This window comes from Bidens hawaiensis, unplaced genomic scaffold (genome assembly GCF_021521415.1).
Source record: "Bidens hawaiensis isolate Kalapana, Puna unplaced genomic scaffold, B.hawaiensis_p1.1 tig00008819_1, whole genome shotgun sequence".
NCBI lineage: Eukaryota > Viridiplantae > Streptophyta > Magnoliopsida > Asterales > Asteraceae > Bidens > Bidens hawaiensis.
The window spans coordinates 585,251-605,676 of record NW_027491636.1 but is presented as its reverse complement, the minus strand read 5'-3'; the positions used below and the strand labels follow the sequence as shown (position 1 = coordinate 605,676).

The 20,426-nt window shown below is 34.9% G+C and overlaps 1 protein-coding gene across 1 annotated transcript in view; it reads right to left on the bottom strand.

Annotated features, from left to right (window-relative positions):
* LOC143530021 (cytochrome P450 93B2-like) overlaps window positions 1-20,106 on the bottom strand; it is a 32,836-nt gene extending 12,730 nt beyond the window's left edge. Inside the window, exon 1 of the mRNA XM_077025662.1 lies at window positions 19,872-20,106. Coding sequence (XP_076881777.1) covers window positions 19,872-20,106 — 235 coding nt within the window. The remainder of the gene's footprint in view (window positions 1-19,871) is intronic.
* Between the last annotated feature and the right edge of the window lie 320 nt (window positions 20,107-20,426).

Genomic DNA, 20,426 nt, shown 5'->3' with positions numbered 1-20,426 from the left:
GAACTTCAAGTAACAATAAGAACATTCTAGATCATCTTTTTCTTGACTTATAAATCACCATCTACGTGAAAACAAATCGAAACGCTAAGTGGAATAATCATGTAATCATCAACGAACAAAACGAACTCAAACTTCCCATAAAATGATAGAAAGAATTAAAGCTTAACATGTAAGACACCAAAAGAGTTAAAACACTATAACTATAACATACTTGACTCAAAACTTAAATTAAAGAAAGATAAACGAAACACGAATCAAACCGAACTCAAAACATTAAAGAAACACAACTTTACACGAGATACAAAATGTATAAATAGATGTATATCATTGCCTAAAACTCACTAGATCGTCAATTTCTTCTTCTAGCGGTTAATAATCGTCCGTCAAATTAAATCGCAACCAACGAAGATGAACTATTTTAAAAACCCCATTTTTTTTCACAACAAACCTCCAAAAACCGACAAATCATCACAAACCACTATATATTTAATTAGATAAAATAACTCTTATTATAAATTTAATTATTATATTAACCTCTAATCTTAATCACATGTTATTATATTAACTAAACTAATAAATTTGTTTTTTCAACAAAAAAATTTTAGAAAAATTCCTACCTAATTACTCTATATTATACCACTGCACCCCCACCTACCGTTCCTCTTTCCCTCTTTCCTTTCTCCTTTATTTTTTTTCATCCTAGTTAATTCTAGATCTAAACAACAACCATCACCATCCATCCCTTTGAACAGAAATTAGTCTTTCCAGAAATTGATTGATTCACACTCTTCGTCGTAAAATTAAACAACCAACGAAATACGGTTAGTGTCTTCAAATCATTTACATAAAAAACCCCTTTATGAAAGTTGAAACAGATATTGATTGGTTCCATAGATCGATTGTTAAAACTTAAGAATGTTTACTTGTTTTTTTATTAATTAATATATAAATGGGCCCACATCTAACCGTTCTTCTAACGTCTGCAGATTTCAACCTTGGCGCTACAATGGTGAAGTCCGGTTGATGTCAGTCCATCGCTTGCCAACTGGACTCGGACGTCGGGAAACCCACCCCGTTGTGGAGAGCATCCACAACAATAAACATCAACAAGCTGCCACATCAGCGCCACATCAGATTTCAACGTTTCACAAAAACTCATACTATCTTCCACAACAACAAACTTTCACAAAACGACACATCATCACCTACTACTTTATATCTAATTAATCAAATAAAAATACTCTTGAATTTCTTTTTGAAAAATACTTTTATAATTTTCGTTTTACATATTAATCTAACCTAAAGTTATAGTTAAGATTTTTATTAATAGTATATTCAATTTTATATTTAACCCACCTACTACACATTATCACAATACCCCCACTCTTTCATTAGATCTGATTAACCCTAAAAAAAAAAATCACACCCACCTACTTAATCACAACCATCACCTCTCGCCGGAGATACGAAATTGTTTGATTTAAACCGTAGATGAACAGAAAATGACCTCCCTTTAAATCAAATTGTCGGTGAAGTTGTCTGAAACTAACAAGATCGTCAATTTCTTCTTCTAGGGGTTAATAATCGTCCGTCAAATTAAATCGCAACCAATGAAGATGAACTATTTTAAAAACCCCATTTTTTTTCCACACCAACAAACCTCTAAAAACCGACAAATCATCACAAACCACTATATATTTAATAAGATAAAATAACTCTTATTATAAATTTAATTGTTATATTAACCTCTAATTTTAATCACATGTTATTATATTAACTAAACTAATAAATTTGTTTTTCAACAAAAAAAAATTAGAAAAATGCCCACCTACTTACTCTATATTATACCACTGCACCCCCACCTACCATTCCTCTTTCCTTCTTTCCTTTATCTTTTCTTTTTTTCATCCCAGTTAATTCTAGATATGAACAACCATCACCATCCATCCCTTTGAACATAAATTAGTCTTTCCAGAAATGGATTGATTCACACTCTTCGTCGTCAAATTAAACAACCATTGAAATACAATTAGTGTCTTCAAATCATTTACATCAAAAACCCCTTTATGAAAGTTGAAACAGATATTGATTGGTTTCATAGATCGATTGTTAAAATTTAAGAATGTTTAAACTCGTTTTTTTTTATTAATTAATATATAAATGCGCCCACATCTATCCGTTCTTCTAACGTCTGCAGAGCCAGACGTAATAAACGAACTTTGGCGCTACAATGGTGAAGTCCGGTTGATGTCAGTCCGTCTCTTGCCAACTGGACTCGGACCTCGGGCAACCCACCTCGTTGTGGATGCTCTTACTGGTAAATAAGGGTGACATGTCAAGAGCTCACGTGGCCGCATGCTATTTCTATCAATTGATATTTTGCGAACAGCTATAATATCACTTCATATTAGGCTGTTTTGGGGTAACTGACATGTGACGTCTACTTAACTAATGGATGATTTTTATTTTATGGGTGTAATGATGTTGTCGTCTCATATATATATATATGTGTGTGTGTAGGGTCGAGCTCCTGTACAATAATGCCTTAACGTACGATAGGTACGCGAGACGTTCAAAGACAAAACCCTAAAAAACTCAACCAAAGCTAAAACGCTCAGCCAAAAACCTAAAACGCTAAAAAAGCGCTCAAAAACGGTTTTCGTGAAAAAAAAATAAAATTGATTGATTAACGATCCAGAACTGTTTTTTTAGTGAATCAATGATTAATTGGATACAACTGACGATTCCGAGATGTTGGGATGTGATTTCATGGATCGATATGTGAAAAATAGGGATTCGCGTACCTATTGTACGTTAAGGTATTATTGTATTGGATCTTTTGCCTATATATATATATGTATATATATATATATATATATATGTCGATACATTAATCATTTATCCTACAATGATTACACGACGCTGTAAAACGTTGATTTTCATAAACCCAAAATCACAATTACACTCATCTGCACATCCATCTCCCTCAAACCATCTCCACCACCACCAATTCACCACTCGCCGGCATCAACACACACTTCACCATCACCGTCACTCCCCTTGTTTCACAGGTTTTGTTTAGCTTTTGATAAGAATTGAAACTGAAACCGAAGCCAATTGATTAGTTAATCTTTGAAATTGATATTGCCATATACCTACAAAATGAGTCGTATAGATCTCATGCAACTCGTATGATAAGGTGTTTGAATATGCAAATGGTGTATGAATAACCAAAACTAAAAAACTATTTCCGTTCTCCGACCACGAACGGATTTTGTTCTTGATAAGTTTTCGAGACGGGTGCGGTAAATCAAACGATCGAACAAAAATATAAAGAATTTAAGTATAGTGAACGACTCCGTAATCGATTAAAAGATTTATAATATTAAGAACGAACCGACCCACCCAAGGTGATCTCTCCTTGGGTGTGTGATTTACGTACACCATGAGAACATACACTAAAATGTAAACAATAAAGACATACTTATAGCAAAACACATTCTTTCTAGAAGATCTCCTTCCCGTTGAAGTTAAACGCGTGCACCGAAGCTCTCGTTACGTATCTGGATTTTCCGCCCATTTTAATTATTAACTTGACCATAATATATTTAACAGGTTTCGTTCTTTGACATCGTAAGTCACATTTTTGACCTTATGTTTCACAATTCATTTACATTGAATAGTTGATTGGACTTAAATGATCTAACTAGGATTCTGTTAAATATTAAAAGAAATTCAAAAAAAAAAAGATTGAGTTGATCGAACTTGTCTATATCCAAGCTTTTTGTATCTGGAGAACCGTTGCACTTTTAGATTAAATTAAATCAAATGTATAATTGAGAAAGGGTTAGGTCAGAAAAGATGGGAGTTGCCGTAAAGTTGGAGTCGCCATAGATTATGAGTGTGTGATGGGTAGGGGTTGGTCTTATAGGGGCTTACCAACAAAATATTGTTCCATGTATAGATTTGTTTTTTCTCTTTAATTTAATTTAGTTCAAATTTTGTTTTTACTTTTCGTTTTGTTATTTTATTTGTCTTGTAACGGAAGGGTATAAAAGTCAACTTACACGCTTTTTCCCTTTTTTTTAACGGCAAATCAACTTGCACCTACTTATAGAAAATTTTATCCGCACTTGTGTGTTTAGTGGTAAAAGGCTTGGGTTCTCACGTGAAAACTTAAGTTTATCTCACTTTTGTTATATTTAGGTGGATATTGGCGATGAATGATTTGAGCTAGGCCTTGTGCAAAGGTTGTCAGTTCGAACCTTGAGCCCACCCGGGTTTTCTTCCGGGTTCTGCTCTTGTGGTGACACAACAATTGTTAAGTAGCAGTCGGCGGTATGGTTTCATGGGGGAACGCCCAAGCCAAACTCCGAAGTTAGCGTGGGCCAGGTTAAGACAACATAGTCTGGCCAGAGTGGGGCATCGATGCTCTCCAAATTTGAAGAGTATGGTAGTCTAAATACAAAAAAATCGTTGTTCTAAGAAAAAGTTATAAAAAATCTTAACCAACAGTCCAACAATCATTTCAGGGTTGAAAAGAGTCACAATCTCGCAAATAGCTGTGACTATGTTTGCATATTATGAACTCTAGGAATGAAGGTTGAAATGCATGTAGACTCATGCACCATTCGAAAGAGTTACTTTTTATTTTATGTAATCATATCTATTATTTGTTCATTAAGGCTATGTGTAATATAGGGTTACAAAATTGTTTGGGGGGGGGGGGGGGGGGTTGACCCGTGGCGTCACGCTAGTAGATACCGATTTCATTTTAGGGTTGTAGTGGTGTTGTCGCCATTTTTTATGTTTTATTAATATTTTCCAACATACGCCAGCAACAAATCTATGTCGCCCCTAAATCGCCCCATATATCAGCCGGGGGGGGGGGGTGTAGCACCAGCTCGTAAAAAAAAAAACTCACCCTAGATTTAGAATTCTTAGGACCGTGTTTCCAAAATATTATAAAAAAAAGTTAAGTACAAGATTTCCAAAATATAAAGGTTAATAATAATAAAAAGATGAAATCTGATGTTCTAAATTTGGTCTATTAAAATTTAACTTAATAAAGACATCTTAGTTAAATCTAGACTCTTCTAATTCTAGACCACTAAACAGACAAGTGTACCTATCGACTGTAATAAAGCTTAATATAGTCCGGATATCGAACCCACGAAACACTAGCGAAACTTAAAATTGACTCGGACTAACAACTTAAGAAAATAGGTTGATATGAATTTTGGAATTTTTTAATTATTACATATAAACTAAAGAATACTTGAAGTAATACTGGCATGAAAACTAGAAACACGCGAAGCGGTTTGAAACTCAAATATGAGAATACGAGATACCTAAGTATGAATCCCCAAACATATGTAATTAAATCCTAACTCTGGTAGTTTAATTGAAGACCCGATTCTAACCTAGTAAATCTCTAACACTATAGACGATAAACTAGACTCGAAGTAGGACAATTGTTAAAGTGCTAAGATGGACCGGCTCGACCTATCAATACCGAATCCCATAGCTATCATATATAAAGCTCTTTATATGCTATAACCTTTTACTTATGAAGCTGAAAATATATTAAATATAAATATTGAATCCCTAGAAAACTCTAGACACGAATAAACAGCTAAACCATAGCTATCCGTTGTTGGAATAATCCCGATCTCGTTAAATATCCTGTTAGTTTATTATAGTTTAGTTAAACTTTGTTATATAGTTCGGTTAACAAAGTTAGGGTGTAAATTGTAATTATTTAATAGTTTGTGTGAATATTGTAAATAGGGAAAGATGTGATACGTTGCGACGGTTGAGGAATAACCGTCGGTGAATAACCGTCGATGGGTATAAATACCACCACCGACCACCATTGTAAATTATCAATTGAAGACAAAATCAATAATAAAGAATCATTCATATTCAATTGTGTTCAAATATATTCGTTTAATTTCTGCATATTGTGTTAATTGATTATGAAGGCCATCATCCGTCACCCAATTATCAAAAAATTCCCGATTGATAACCTAGCTATCCCGAATTGTATTTCTAGTCACCAGGTAGGAATGTCCACTTTAATTAATTGATTTTAATAATTGTTAAACTTGTATAATCTAATTAGTATCAAAGAGAAGTTTGGTGTCACAAAAGTGTCTTTTTAATAAACTTTTGTTTTTGGTATATAATAGACATTTTTCAATTGTAACACAACTTGAGTTCTGGTTCGGTGGTTGTGTGGTGATGTTGTTATGTTCTAGTTAGTTAGCGACCTGGGTTTGACTCTTGGCAATCATAGAGGGTAAGTATTTTTTGTTTACATATATTTTTTTTTTTTGCTAAGTTCAATTTGGCGTGCCATGTATGTTGTGTAAACCTTTTTTTTGCATAGTAAAGCGAAAACGTTGTGATGGCGGAGACGATTGAGGCCTGTTGTATGAATCTTCGCTACCTTTTAATCACTTCGATACATCATTTTTCATATTATATTGGCTTCCATATATCATTTTTCATCTTGATATGTGGGAGAATTTTGGATCTTTAATATGTTCTCCGCTTAGCCTTGATGGTACGGTTCCTAAATTTATCAAATTCCATTTCTCATGTCATTATTTTTCTTGGTAGCTGATCCCAGAGGTTGGTTCTCGGTTTCTCATTTTCACTAATTTTTTACGTTTTGCAAGTATGATATTGGACAAGGAACGGAGTGAACAGAGAGCAAGTACCTCGCTTTTAGACTAATGGATGCTATAGTTAATTACAGGATCTACATATCGTTCTTGATTTTTGAGATCACATTCAAGAACATGAGCGCAAACTTTTCTTTAAGTGAATTAAGGCATAAGAGGGACATGATTAAAATATCTAAAATTAATTAAATGAGTTGCCTCTTGGTTTCGATTTGAGTGGATGTGTTTCTAACATTATTATACCTTTTATACAGTTTTTATTGTTGTTGTAAGGTTACCTGGTTCACTAAGGTTGCCCGTGATTTTGTTTACGGGTTTGTCGTGTTCAATATAAAATGTAGATTGATCTGGTCTATAATTTTATGGTTAAAGTTTCTTGCCTGTAGGATTATAATGTGCACTTGAATACAAATTTAGGTTCTATTGACATTGTTCTATTGAATTGTAATGGTCTGTTTTGACATCTTCATAAGAGTTCAATTGTTGCTTCTTTTATTTTAAGTTTAAGATTGAAGATTGATTTGAACTTACAAAAAATAACATAATTAAAATTCTTAATGTTTTGTTTTCATATAATGCCTTGAAAACATATTTATAGTTCGGAAATTTGTCAAATAGTTTTGAGGTTATTCTAACATGCAATAACTTGTGCTTTATGTTTTAACAAATATTGAAGATTATAAAACAGGCATATCGAGACCCACCTTCAGGAAACATGCTATATGGTGGTCTCTTTTGGATTCAACATGTGCTAGAACTGCAATGTTTATAAATTATCTAATTTCAATCATATTATGGCTACAACTTTTATTTATCTAATTTAATAAATTTGGTTATTTGGTTGCCAGGTGAAGGTGAAGATACAGTATTATGGGTAACTCATCTTAATTAAAAGAAACATTTTTGAAGAAATGTTTTTAGCCAAAAATGTTTCTTTCTTAATTCAGATGAGTTACCCATAATGCTGTATCTTCAATTGGCAACCAAATAACCAGATTTATTAAATTAGATAAACAAAAGTTACAGCCATCATATGATTGAAATTAGATAATTTTATCTTGGTGTCGAAGTGAGAGTCATTACGATATTCAGTGCGTTTTGATATTCGGGTTCGTTGTCGAGCTCCTCACGCAACGCGGGTGGGGATTCGTAAATTTATTTTTTAATATTTCTTGAAAGTATGTTGACTGTTCGGTAATTTGGTTTTAGGATTTTCAAGTGTGGGTGTTTGGTTTTGTTGAAAAAGTTTGGTTTCTGTTGTAGTTGCTATTTGGTTTTGCTTGCATATTTAAAACCAAATTCAAATGCAATTTAGAAAAGGTGTTGTATTTGGTGCTAAGGAACAGATAATGTATTAGTCATAGATTAATTTAAGCATAAAAGAACTTCCTATTGCACCAAATTTTGAGACATTTAAGGCAGTTATTGCTGCATATGGCAGAAAGAATAAAACTAAATGTGCTTTAACATGTGGAAAGAGGTAAAAAGCTAATTAGGTAACATGACATAACATGATTTGGTTAATATGATTTCATAACAACTAATTAGGTACGTGTTGATCTAAGTCCATTGCATATCTTATTTGTTACATCAATATATCATATTAATACTGCTGAAATTAGTCAAATTGCATATGTTGACATTCAAAATAGATCAGGCCTGGCGTAACGAGCCGGGTAAATATCTAATTATTTCTAATCACAAGAACTAGACTCGAAATCTAACGATTGATGATGTCACACCCCAACCTAAGGCAGAAATATCGGGGCGCGAACTAATTATTCACAACTCTCAATGTACTATCATGAAATAATTCGAAATGTGGCAATATCGATTAAATTAAATTTTTTAATTAAATTCAAACACTGTCAAACAAAGTACAAATTATTAAAACAAAAAAAAAAATAAAGTCAAATTCTGAATCTTGATAATTTGGTGTCTTGATAATATTCTTCTAACTTTAAGCAACATCTAAATCTCTTTCAAAAGCTTGCATTAAAAATTCAGTCTAAAACCTGCATATGCATATAAAATAAAAACAGATTTGTCAACACAAAGTTGAGTGAATAATATACCAATTAATTCAATATACTATAATTTGAGAAAATAAGCAAACTGTCCTTAATGCGGTATACAATTAAGCCATAGCATGTAAACATTTCAAACAGATAATAATGTGTGGTCTAAACTGTTTCCATGCGAATCGGGTGTTGGTTACCATGAATGAGTTGTCGGTGAAACCATTGTCATGCGATCGGACGCCGGCCACTATGACAGTCGTATGATCATACTAAATGTGAATGTGATGGACCTATCCGAATGCGATAAATTAAACAAATAAACAAGTAACAAATTAGGAACATAATTGATAGCACACAAGGTTAATAGTTGCTAGTGTGAATACTAATAATAAGTAAATAATGTAAGTACGCATATATGTGATGTGCTAGAAATAGTCAATTAAATATTAACTAAACTAAACAAGTAATAAAAACTAGACTTAAGACTCAACTACACAAAACACCGGCAATTGAACCGGTCAATTGTACTAAAGCTAAGTAAATCCGGAATATCAAACCCACAGGACTCTATAAATTAAGTTAATTAACTAATTAGACTCAACTTACGACACGACTATTTATTACAAATGTTTTAAGGGGGTTTTTAAACTAAGAAATTAAATGAACGAGTAAACTAGAAATAATCAATAAAACACGAGATCGAAACCAATCAGAGAAGGAATCTACCTAGGTAAGAATCCCATGCATCAACAATCATCAAGCAATGGACAAATAACATGATATGGAAACTGATTTCTAAATATATTCATCTAACAAGCCCTAAAGGACCCTCAATCGTATCAAGTAAAATCCTAAAGAATGAATATTAGATTATTAAACAATCAGTTATATTGATTTCCTCACAGTCATCAATTAGGGTTAAATAATAGTATCTAAAGCAAGCAATCGTACGAAACACTAAGCCCTAGATAACTTGATAAGCTAAACACGACATCATGAACAAGGGTCAACACAATAAGCAAGAATATTGTCACTAATCTATCCTAGCATGCGATTGACCAAGACACATGAACAACTACTCACCTTACAGCTATGGGAATTTAGCAGAACATTTAAAACCCTAACCAACTATAAACTAGCTTCTATGATCTAATAGGCCTATTCAACCATAATAATCAAAACACCAAGTAAAGATTAAACATAAACCCTAAATCTAAAGAACACAATCAATAGATAAAAGATCTATGTGAAGCAATAGTTAATAATCAATCAAGATAACAAATATTCATATGCATCATGAAAGCAAAATCAAGTCTTTTACTATTAAAATAACGAAACCATAATCAAATCAATTGTCCAACGCAAGAATTAAATTAACAAATGTTCATCAAACCTAGGTAGACATGAAGTCTAGCCTAGCATAGTCATAATTAAATACAAATAACTAGAATAAAGAACAAAGAGAAACATCATGAAAGATAATGAACAAGGATAATGAAAAAGAATGAAAGAACCCTTCTTAATCGACCCTTGAACACTTGTACAAAAGCTCTATGATGCTCCTTGATTCCTAGCCTCAAAAACAACTTGAAAACCTTGAAAAACTTCTCAAAATCGGCTGCCCTTATGCTTCGATTCGGCTAGGTTTGCAACCGTATGTTTATATAACGAGAAACGGGCTTGGAATTGCAAAGATGGGCTGACCAGGAGGCCTAGGCGCCGCGCGACCGGCCTAGCCTTACCCGTCGCGCGACGCGGCACCCTCTAGGAGGAGATTTTTCTTTCTTTTTTATTTTATTAAATATCTTGTACAATCTTGATAAATCTTCTTCCTTGAACTCCAAGTAACGCTTAGAACCTTCTAGACCTTCTTTTCCTTGACTTTCAAACTACCATCTATATGCAAACAAATCAAAACACTAAGTGGAATAATCATGTAATCATTAACGAGCAAAACGAACTTAAACTTCTTTTGAGATGATAGAAAGAATTAGATTTAACGTTCAACACACCAAACGATATAAAACATGATAACTATAAATAAATTGACTCAAAACCTTAAATAATAAAATACTAACAAAACACGAACTAAACCAAACTCAAAACATTAAATATACACAACTTTATAAGGGATTCGAGATGTATAAATAGACTTATATCAAATATCCCCACACTTACTCTTTTTGCGTCCCTGAAAAAGTCTAATGCAGTTGGATCAGAATCGGAAAATACAGTTTTAAAAAACATATAGGTTAATTTTTAAAGCTTAGAAGAACGCAAAAACCGTGATCACCGATATTGTTGTCCACTTAAACCCATGCCTTAATCTTTACCGGGACTAATAAGATTCGACAATTAGTACTCAGTGGTTTACACAATTAAGACCCGCTTATTTTCAGCTTTTACCGGACTAGACCACCCCAAATTGACATAAACCTCAAAATTAGCAGAATTAAAACTTTTGTTGCTCTATTTTTTTCCATGAATAGTTAAGACGATCAAGGGTATTGTTTATCCACCTAAGCTTAAGCATCAAAGTCTACCAAGCAGCCATTAGATACGATTAAGGTTCAATTAATTAATAGCTAGTGTTCCCCACAACATGAGATACCCCCGTTATCAAGCAATACCCCGAACCCATCACCATAGGTGAGCATGCAAAATATTATTTGTAGGGCTTACATGTAGCGTGTCCCTTGTGGTCCGTTTCTTAAGGGTAATGAGACGTGAGCAAGGGGACCCCACATGGCTAACAACGTGGATGATCAAGTCTGTAGTGTATTTGTACTTTTGTACTTTTGTGATCATGTTTATAGACTTATAAGGGTTTGCTCTTTTTGTCTTTATTTTAAATATCCACAACCCTACTTAGTTGTGAATACCCAGATGAATAGATTGCATACAGACCCATGGTCTCCGGACCCGAAGCATCCCATCAATACAAGATTTAAGGTTATAAAACCATACTCCAATGAGGTGTAAAACACTAAACTAACAGTTTAAGATTTATATCACAGGCTACACGACATACTCTAACGTTAAACCTACCCAAGCATCATATGATAACGTTTTCAAATTTTAAAACTTATGATATTTCCACTTTTCATACTAAAATTTGAGGCTTGAGTATGGCCCGACCTTTCATTGCTTATCTTCCACGGACAAAATGCTTTACCCACAAAAGATTTCTGTTTAAACCATTTTATCAAATTGCCCTTTCATTTTCAAGGTTGAGCCTACCGACACATCTCAAGTTAAGTGTGTTTTCTTTTCTTTTTTTATCTCATATTATTAGTAGTTTGAATAACCGATTTCCCGATAAATGTCATCATCTCCCACTTTAACGCAAAAAACTATATTCAAGGGAGATTTTGAAAACAATTTTCAATTTTTTTTTAATTTTTTTTTTCAAAGCAAAATCATGACTCAAATATCCTATCCCGCTACTTAAATTTTGCATTGTCCTCAATGCAAGGATAAGGACGACTTAAAACAAAAAATAAAATAAGGTAAAGTCGGACTACAAAACACTAAAAGTCTAAAAATTAAAAACAAAAGCAAAATAAAAAGTTAATAAGCTAGATAATGGAAAAGACTTAGCTGGTAATATGCGCATGAAACATGATGTCAAAGTCTTCTTCCTTGAATGCCCTCCAACTACGAACGTGCTCAGCAATTGGTAACTCTTTTTCTCATGAACGTAAGCGGTAAAACAAAACAAACATGTCTATAAATGTATCTTATCATAATGATAGATATTAAGCATTCAAAGCATTTCACATCAATCGACAAATAACACATGAATAATTAGAAGCAAATAATATAAAGTATACGGTTCCACTGCTACTCCATCCCCACACTTGTCTTTTTCATTAGATTCGTCATCGGGGATCGTCTCACTAGCTCGTTCAATCTTCAAACTCGCAAAACTCAAAAACACAAAACAAAGTCGAACTACAAAAAACTACGTCAGCGACTCAAAGAAAATAGAAATAAAAATAAAATATACAAACTCTACACTTGAGTTTTCACTCAAGAACCCATGTTATGCGAATCACGTGGCGGACCGAGTGGAGCTTCCTCCACCTCGGTTAAACTACAATGCCCTTAAAGATACCAAATCACGATCCGACCATTCGTCAACCTTTGTCTTCTTTTTAACACCATGAACCTTCTCAGACTTATGCTTTTCACCACCTCTTTCTCCAATACACTTAACCATTACCCGAGAACTAAAAACCGCTCGCTCTTTTTCACACTCGAACTCACCGAACGGAATCGTCAAGACTAGGGCCCATGCCCGAGATAAATGATTCTATAGAGTAAACTGGGTGACATGGATCAATGAGACCGTCTTGACCACTCGGATGTCTCATTGACTTAGCCAAATAGGTGGCACTGTCATCACTAGCTCTAAGAGTGATCTTACCTTCAAACACATCAATAATTTCCCTAGCAGTACGTAAGAATGGACGACCTAAACTAATAGGAACTCTCTCTTCGGCCTCCATATCTAAATCAACAAAATCAGCGGGGAAAACCAAACTATCTACCTTAACGAGCAAATTCCCTACGACACCCCTCGGATACTTAACGGAACGATCGGCTAAAGACAATGTTATACGAGTGGGGGTGAGCTCTCCTAGGTCTAGCTTTTCATATAAAGAATATGGCATAAGGTTTATACTAGCTCCTAGATCGGCCAATGTTTGACATGTCGTATCACTTCCGAAAAGGCATGGAATGGTAAAAACACCGGGGTCAGGTAATTTCTCCAGTACTTTATTGAGAACTACTGCAGAACACTCTCCATTTAGGGGAACAGTCGAAAGCTCCTCCAACTTATCCTTTCTTTTAAGAAGTTCATTCAAAAATTTGGCGTACTTAGGCATATGCTGAAGGACTTTTACGAATGGAAGGTTGACATTCAATTGGCTAAATATATTACGAAAATGCCCGTAATCTTTCGTATACTTTTGATTATTTAGACGAGCGCGATACGGGACATAGGCTAAGTCAACGGTGTGTGGTGGTGGCCGGATTCCAACCGGCTTCTTATCGGTGTTTTTCTTAACTTGCGGCTCTATGATTGGTGTTGTACTATGTGACTTACCTAGAGCCTCTACCTCTATCTCCTCATCTATCAACTCATCGTCCCTATCTTCCCTAATTTCTCTTCTAACTACCTCCGGACCAAAAACCCTACCACTACGAGTTGAGATGGCTTTCAATTGAGCAGCCGGATTAGTTTGAGGGATACCCGAAAACTGACCTGGGGGCCTTTCTTCTAAACGACGAGCAATATCACCAACAGTCCTTTGAATATCAAAAATAGCAGATTGTTGATTCTTGAAGAGCAAATCGTGTTCGAAAAACTTTTTTTGTGTAACTTGATCTCTCTCCAAGATTAGCTTCATCATCTCTCCCAAACGCCCAATTCCACCGTTCGAATCATGCACATTATTTTGAACATTAGTACCATTGCGTTATTATTATTGAAATACTAACATTGTCCTTGATTATAAGAGTGTTGAAATCCGGGTGGTGCACCCGACGGACGCCAATTAGCATTATTCTGATTCGGGTTCTTGAAAGTGTTCCAACTCTGATTGTTGTTGTTGTAGGTGTTGGGAAACCTATTATGACCAGCAACAAAATCGACCTGTTGATTCATCACCGGGCACTCCAACATACCATGTCCACCTCTACAAAACTCACACCTGTCCAACTTGGCCTTAGACTCCTTAACCTCTCGGGTTAGTGATTCCAAAGCAGCAACCACACTAGTATCTAGATTAACCTGGTGTACACCTCGAGCGGATGATGATGTACTGCTGACGGGAGTGGAATTCCCGCGATGTGGCTCTTTGGCAAGGTCCGATTGAGCGAAGCTCTTAAACATCTCGTTACACTCGGTGACATTTTTCCTCACTAGTAAACTTCCTCCTGCGGCCGTGTCGAACCGAACTTGGAATCGTAGTTCAGCCCATTGTAAAATTTCTCCACGAGAGCCCATGGTGTGAGACCATTCTGTGAGCAACGACCTAGCATGTTCTGAAAACGCTCCCAAGCATGAAAATATTGCTCCCCCGGCTCCATGTGAAACGAGTGAATCTGATCGCGAAGAGTAGCTGCTTTAGCCGGTGGGAAGTATCTCTTGATAAATGCAGAACGTAGTGCTTCCCAAGTGGTGAACGTGCCAGGTGGCTGCGTGTCAAGCCAAGTAGATGCTTTACCTGCAAGTGAAAACGGAAACAGATGTAAGAAAATAGCATCTTCGGTAGCACCTTGTAAATTAAAAATTTTAAGAACGTGGTAAAGTCGGTTAATGTGAGCCGGTGCATCCTCGTCATCACGCCCCGTGAACTGATTAGTTTGAACGATGCTGTTCATGACATATGACGGAATTTGCCACGAGTTGGGATTGTTGATTTCGGGAACGTCGATGCATGACTGGTTTCCGGTTAAGCCATCGAATGCTTGAGCAGCAATTGTTCTGTCGTCGGCCATTTGATCTTGATTTCTTGGACTTTCAGGCGGTGAACTAGGTGGCGACGAATTTGGTGTAGAAGCGGGTTCTGACAATTGTTTCTCTGCTGAAGAGCTAACCTCGGTCTTCAACGGAGAAAAATCTAGATTATCTAGCGGTGGTCCTTGCGAACGAAGATGTGACATAAACCTTAAAGACGCAATGGACTAGATGAGTAGACTAAAAATAAAAACTAACACTAAGTTAACCTAAAATTTAATAAGACTCTTACAACTCAACCGAAAATAAAACAAATAGCACGAATGTAGCAAATAAGTCCAATTAAAAGTAAATAACGCAATTGCCAAGAGTCCCCGGCCACGACGCCAAAAAACTTGATGTGCTAGAAACAGTCAATTAAATTTTAACTAAACTAAACAAGTAATAAAAACTAGACTTAAGACTCAACTACACAAAACACCGGCAAGTGAACCGGTCAATTGTACTAAAACTAAGTAAGTCCGGAATATCGAACCCACAGGACTCTATAAATTACGTTAATTAACTAATTAGACTCAACTTACGACACGACTATTTATTACAAATGTTTTAAGGGGGTTTTTAAACTAAGAAATTAAATGAACGAGTAAACTAGAAATAATCAATAAAACACGAGATCGAAACCAATCAGAGAAGGAATCTACCTAGGTAAGAATCCCATGCATCAACAATCATCAAGCAATGGACAAATAACATGATATGGAAACTGATTTCTAAATATATTCATCTAACAAGCCCTAAAGGACCCTCAATCGTATCAAGTAAAATCCTAAAGAATGAATATTAGATTATTAAACAATCAGTTATATTGATTTCCTCACAGTCATCAATTAGGGTTAAATAATAGTATCTAAAGCAAGCAATCGTACGAAACACTAAGCCCTAGATAACTTGATAAGCTAAACACGACATCATGAACAAGGGTCAACACAATAAGCAAGAATATTGTCACTAATCTATCCTAGCATGCGATTGACCAAGACACATGAACAACTACTCACCTTACAGCTATGGGAATTTAGCAGAACATTTAAAACCCTAACCAACTATAAACTAGCTTCTATGATCTAATAGGCCTATTCAACCATAATAATCAAAACCCCAAGTAAAGATTAAACATAAACCCTAAATCTAAAGAACACAATCAATAGATAAAAGATCTATGTGAAGCAATAGTTAATAATCAATCAAGATAACAAATATTCATATGCATCATGAAAGCAAAATCAAGTCTTTTACTATTAAAATAATGAAACCATAATCAAATCAATTGTCCAACGCAAGAATTAAATTAACACATGTTCATCAAACCTAGGTAGACATGAAGTCTAACCTAGCATAGTCATAATTAAATACAAATAACTAGAATAAAGAACAAAGAGAAACATCATGAAAGATAATGAACAAGGATAATGAAAAAGAACGAAAGAACCTTTCTTAATCGACCCTTGAACACTTGTACGAAAGCTCTATGATGCTCCTTGATTCCTAGCCTCAAAAACAACTTGAAAACCTTGAAAAACTTCTCATAATCGGCTGCCCTTATGCTTCGATTCGGCTAGGTTTGCAACCGTATGTTTATATAACGAGAAACGGGCTTGGAATTGCAAAGATGGGCTGACCAGGAGGCCTAGGCGCCGTGCGGCGCGGCTCCCTTCTGGAGGAGATTTTTCTTTTTTTATTTTATTAAATATATTGTAAAATCTTGATAAATCTTCTTCCTTGAACTCCAAGTAACGCTTAGAACCTTCTAGACATTCTTTTTCTTGACTTTCAAACCACCATCTACATGCAAACAAATCAAAACACTAAGTGGAATAATCATGTAATCATTAACGAGTAAAACAAACTTAAACTTCTTATGAGATGATATAAAGAATTAGATTTAACGTTCAACATACCAATCGATATAAAAAGTGATAACTATAAATAACTTGACTCAAAACCTTAAATAATAAAAGACTAACAAAACACGAACTAGACCAAACTCAAAACATTAAATATACACAACTTTACAAGGGATTCGAGATGTATAAATAGACTTATATCAATTTGTCCCCAAAAGTTCGGAAAAAAAGTAAAAGAAGGGGAGTGATTACTCACCATATCAGTAAGCGGGGATTGGAATGAATATGATAAGAATGGAAAACTAAACACTCATCATGCTCGTCGAGAATATCAATGGACAAATCCTAATAATAATAATAATCAGAGAATACTACGAATCAATAAATGAAATATACATAATGATTTGAGATCGATCGGTATTTGAAAGTTTAAAATAATTAATTAAAGTTTATATGAATAATGATTACCTATAATTTTATATTGTAAATAATATTTTTCATATAAAATATAACCGCTTATAAAATATTTGTACTAATAACTATTAAAGTTGTAATAAATATTTTATAAATGTTTATATATAAAAATACATTTGTTAGAAATTACTTGACAAAATAATTACTTTAAAATAATATGATATGTTTTTTATATTTTAATTATGTATTTTTAAACCAAAACCTTTTAAAATCTTTATTAGTTAAACCTAAGTAATGTATAAATATTTATTATATACTCTCATATATATATATATATATATTGAGAAAAGATATAATAAGAAGTAGATTTTTCCCAAAAAGTGTATAAGTGTGTTTTCTCTGTTAGATCTAATAAAACACATTGCATAATAAACACACCACAAATAAAATAAAACACACCGCACAATAAACACGCTTTCAATATCCACCGTCAGATCAACATATTTAACGCACCATATTACTTCTTACACTTTTTAGACACACTCCACTTCTTATTATAACTCCACCCTATATATATACAGTGTTAACAAAAATTCAGAAAAACACTAGTTAATATGTCGGTTTTAATAAAATATAATTTAATTATTATATTTATAATGTTAATAATATAATTTATATAATTAAGTATAATATAAAATAGGTTAAACCAAAAATTACCAAAAATAAGGATAAAAACGGGCCGGGGGGGTGTTTGAGCTGTCACACCCCAAGCAGACCAAGCACTCGCACCCCAAGCTGTCACACCCCAACCTAACGAGAAAATGTCGGGGCATGAGCTGATTTCTCACAGCTCTCAAGGTACTATCATGCAAAATTTAAAATGATAGTATCTATTATTCTAATTTATATAATCCAATAAATTTCAAATACCTGTTGGGTCACAATTTGGTTAGACTGACGGATATGACCATGACATAATCAAGACAAAAGAGAAATAATCTAGAAGAGTCGAAGTATTATATAAGATGGAATTTACAGCTTGGAGAACGTAAAAAAATCTTTGATGACGCGACGGTATAACCTGCCATGACCCAAAAGACTTTGAGTAGATCTCACGGGAGTGGGTGGGGGAAGATTAGAAATGGTCTCGATCTTCGATCGATCAACCTCAATCCCCGCACTCGAGATTCGATGCCCCAAGACAATGCCCTCGCGCACCATGAAATGACATTTCTCCCAATTAAGGACAAGGTTGGTGACGACACAGTGAGCCTCATCTTCTCAAGCTTAGCAAGACAATGATCAAAGGAACTCCCGAATACTGAAAAGTCATCCATGAAAACCTCGATGGAGTCCTTGATCATGTCGTGAAAGATAGCCATCATGCACCTCTAAAATGTAGTTGGAGCATTACACAACTTAAACGACATACGCTTATAGGCAAACCTTCCGTAAGGACATGTAAAAGTGGTTTTCTTCTAGTCCTCGGGAGCTATTGGGATTTGAAAATACCCGGAGAAACCATCTATAAAGCAATAGTATTACTGACCCGCCAAACGCTCCAACATATGGTCAATGAAGGGTAAAGGAAAGTGGACTTTCCTGGTGACATCATTTAACCTGCGGTAGTCGATGCAAACTCACCAACCAGTCACAGTTCGAATGGGAATGAGCTCGTTCCTCTCATTGTTGACGACATTCATGTCACCATTTTTAGGAACCACTTGAACTGGTGCTATCAGAAATAGAGAAGATGATCCCCGCATCAAGAAGTTTAATAATCTCCTTCTTCACAACCTCGTGCATCTTCGGATTAAGCCGCCATTGCGACTGAACGAAAGTTTTGAAATTATCATCCATGAGGATTCTATGAGCTAAGCAGTTAATACGGAAAAATAGCGGATATCAGTTAAGGACCGATATCTGAGATATCGATTATCGCAATGGGATATCGGTGGATATCGGTAAATTTTAATATCATGTAAAATTCATATATATAGCAATTTAATACTAATAATTCAGTTAGTCTCCTACCATTAACAAATTAACCTTTTGCAAATAGAAAAACACTAACAATCGTAGAAAGTAAGAATTGATCAAGACGTAACACACTAGCATTGAACACTAAAATTTGATTATTAAGACTTAAAATATTGATATCGGGAACATCGGTGATATATCGACCAAAATATTAGTCCTATTTCGGCCAAATATCGGTTAATATCGTCGATATTATCGGTACATATATTTTGAACCGATATTTTGATTTAAATATCGTCAAGGGACCGATAACCGATATACACTGATACACCGTTGATATATCGGCGATATCAATTGCATAGCCTATGAGTGCAAAATGAAGGGTTGATACCTTTGATGTCGATAATCTTCCATTTAATCGCCTCCTTGTGCTTTCGTAGAACCTTCAACAACTTCTTCTTCTCGACCTCTGTTAAAGCAGACGCAATGATAACCGTCAGCTTCCTCTCTTCATCCAAAAACGTATATTCCAGAAGAGCAGGCAGATCCTTAAGCTCTAAGGAAGAGGGATGACTCTCAATGGACGGTCGGTCAATCGGATCGATGCACACGATCTCTATTAACATGCCGATTCAGGGCTATGTGACTCGGTGTCGTCATCCAAGGAATGAATGGTCACGAAAACCATCTCAATCTCTGAAATCTCCCTACCGAAAATTTGGGTGTCTGAGGCAGATCCTCCATAGATTTCACTGAAAAACTCCCCAACATGTTCCATGATGGTATCGATGAAGTACAAGGAGTCATCACCATGCGTGGGGTGTTTAAGCGGCTGTCTAACTTCAAAGATGATGTTCTCATCCCCAAATCTCTAAATTAGATTACCCTCGCGGACGTCGATCAACGCCTGTGTAGCGTGTAAGGCCCCGTTACCGGTAGCCCTACT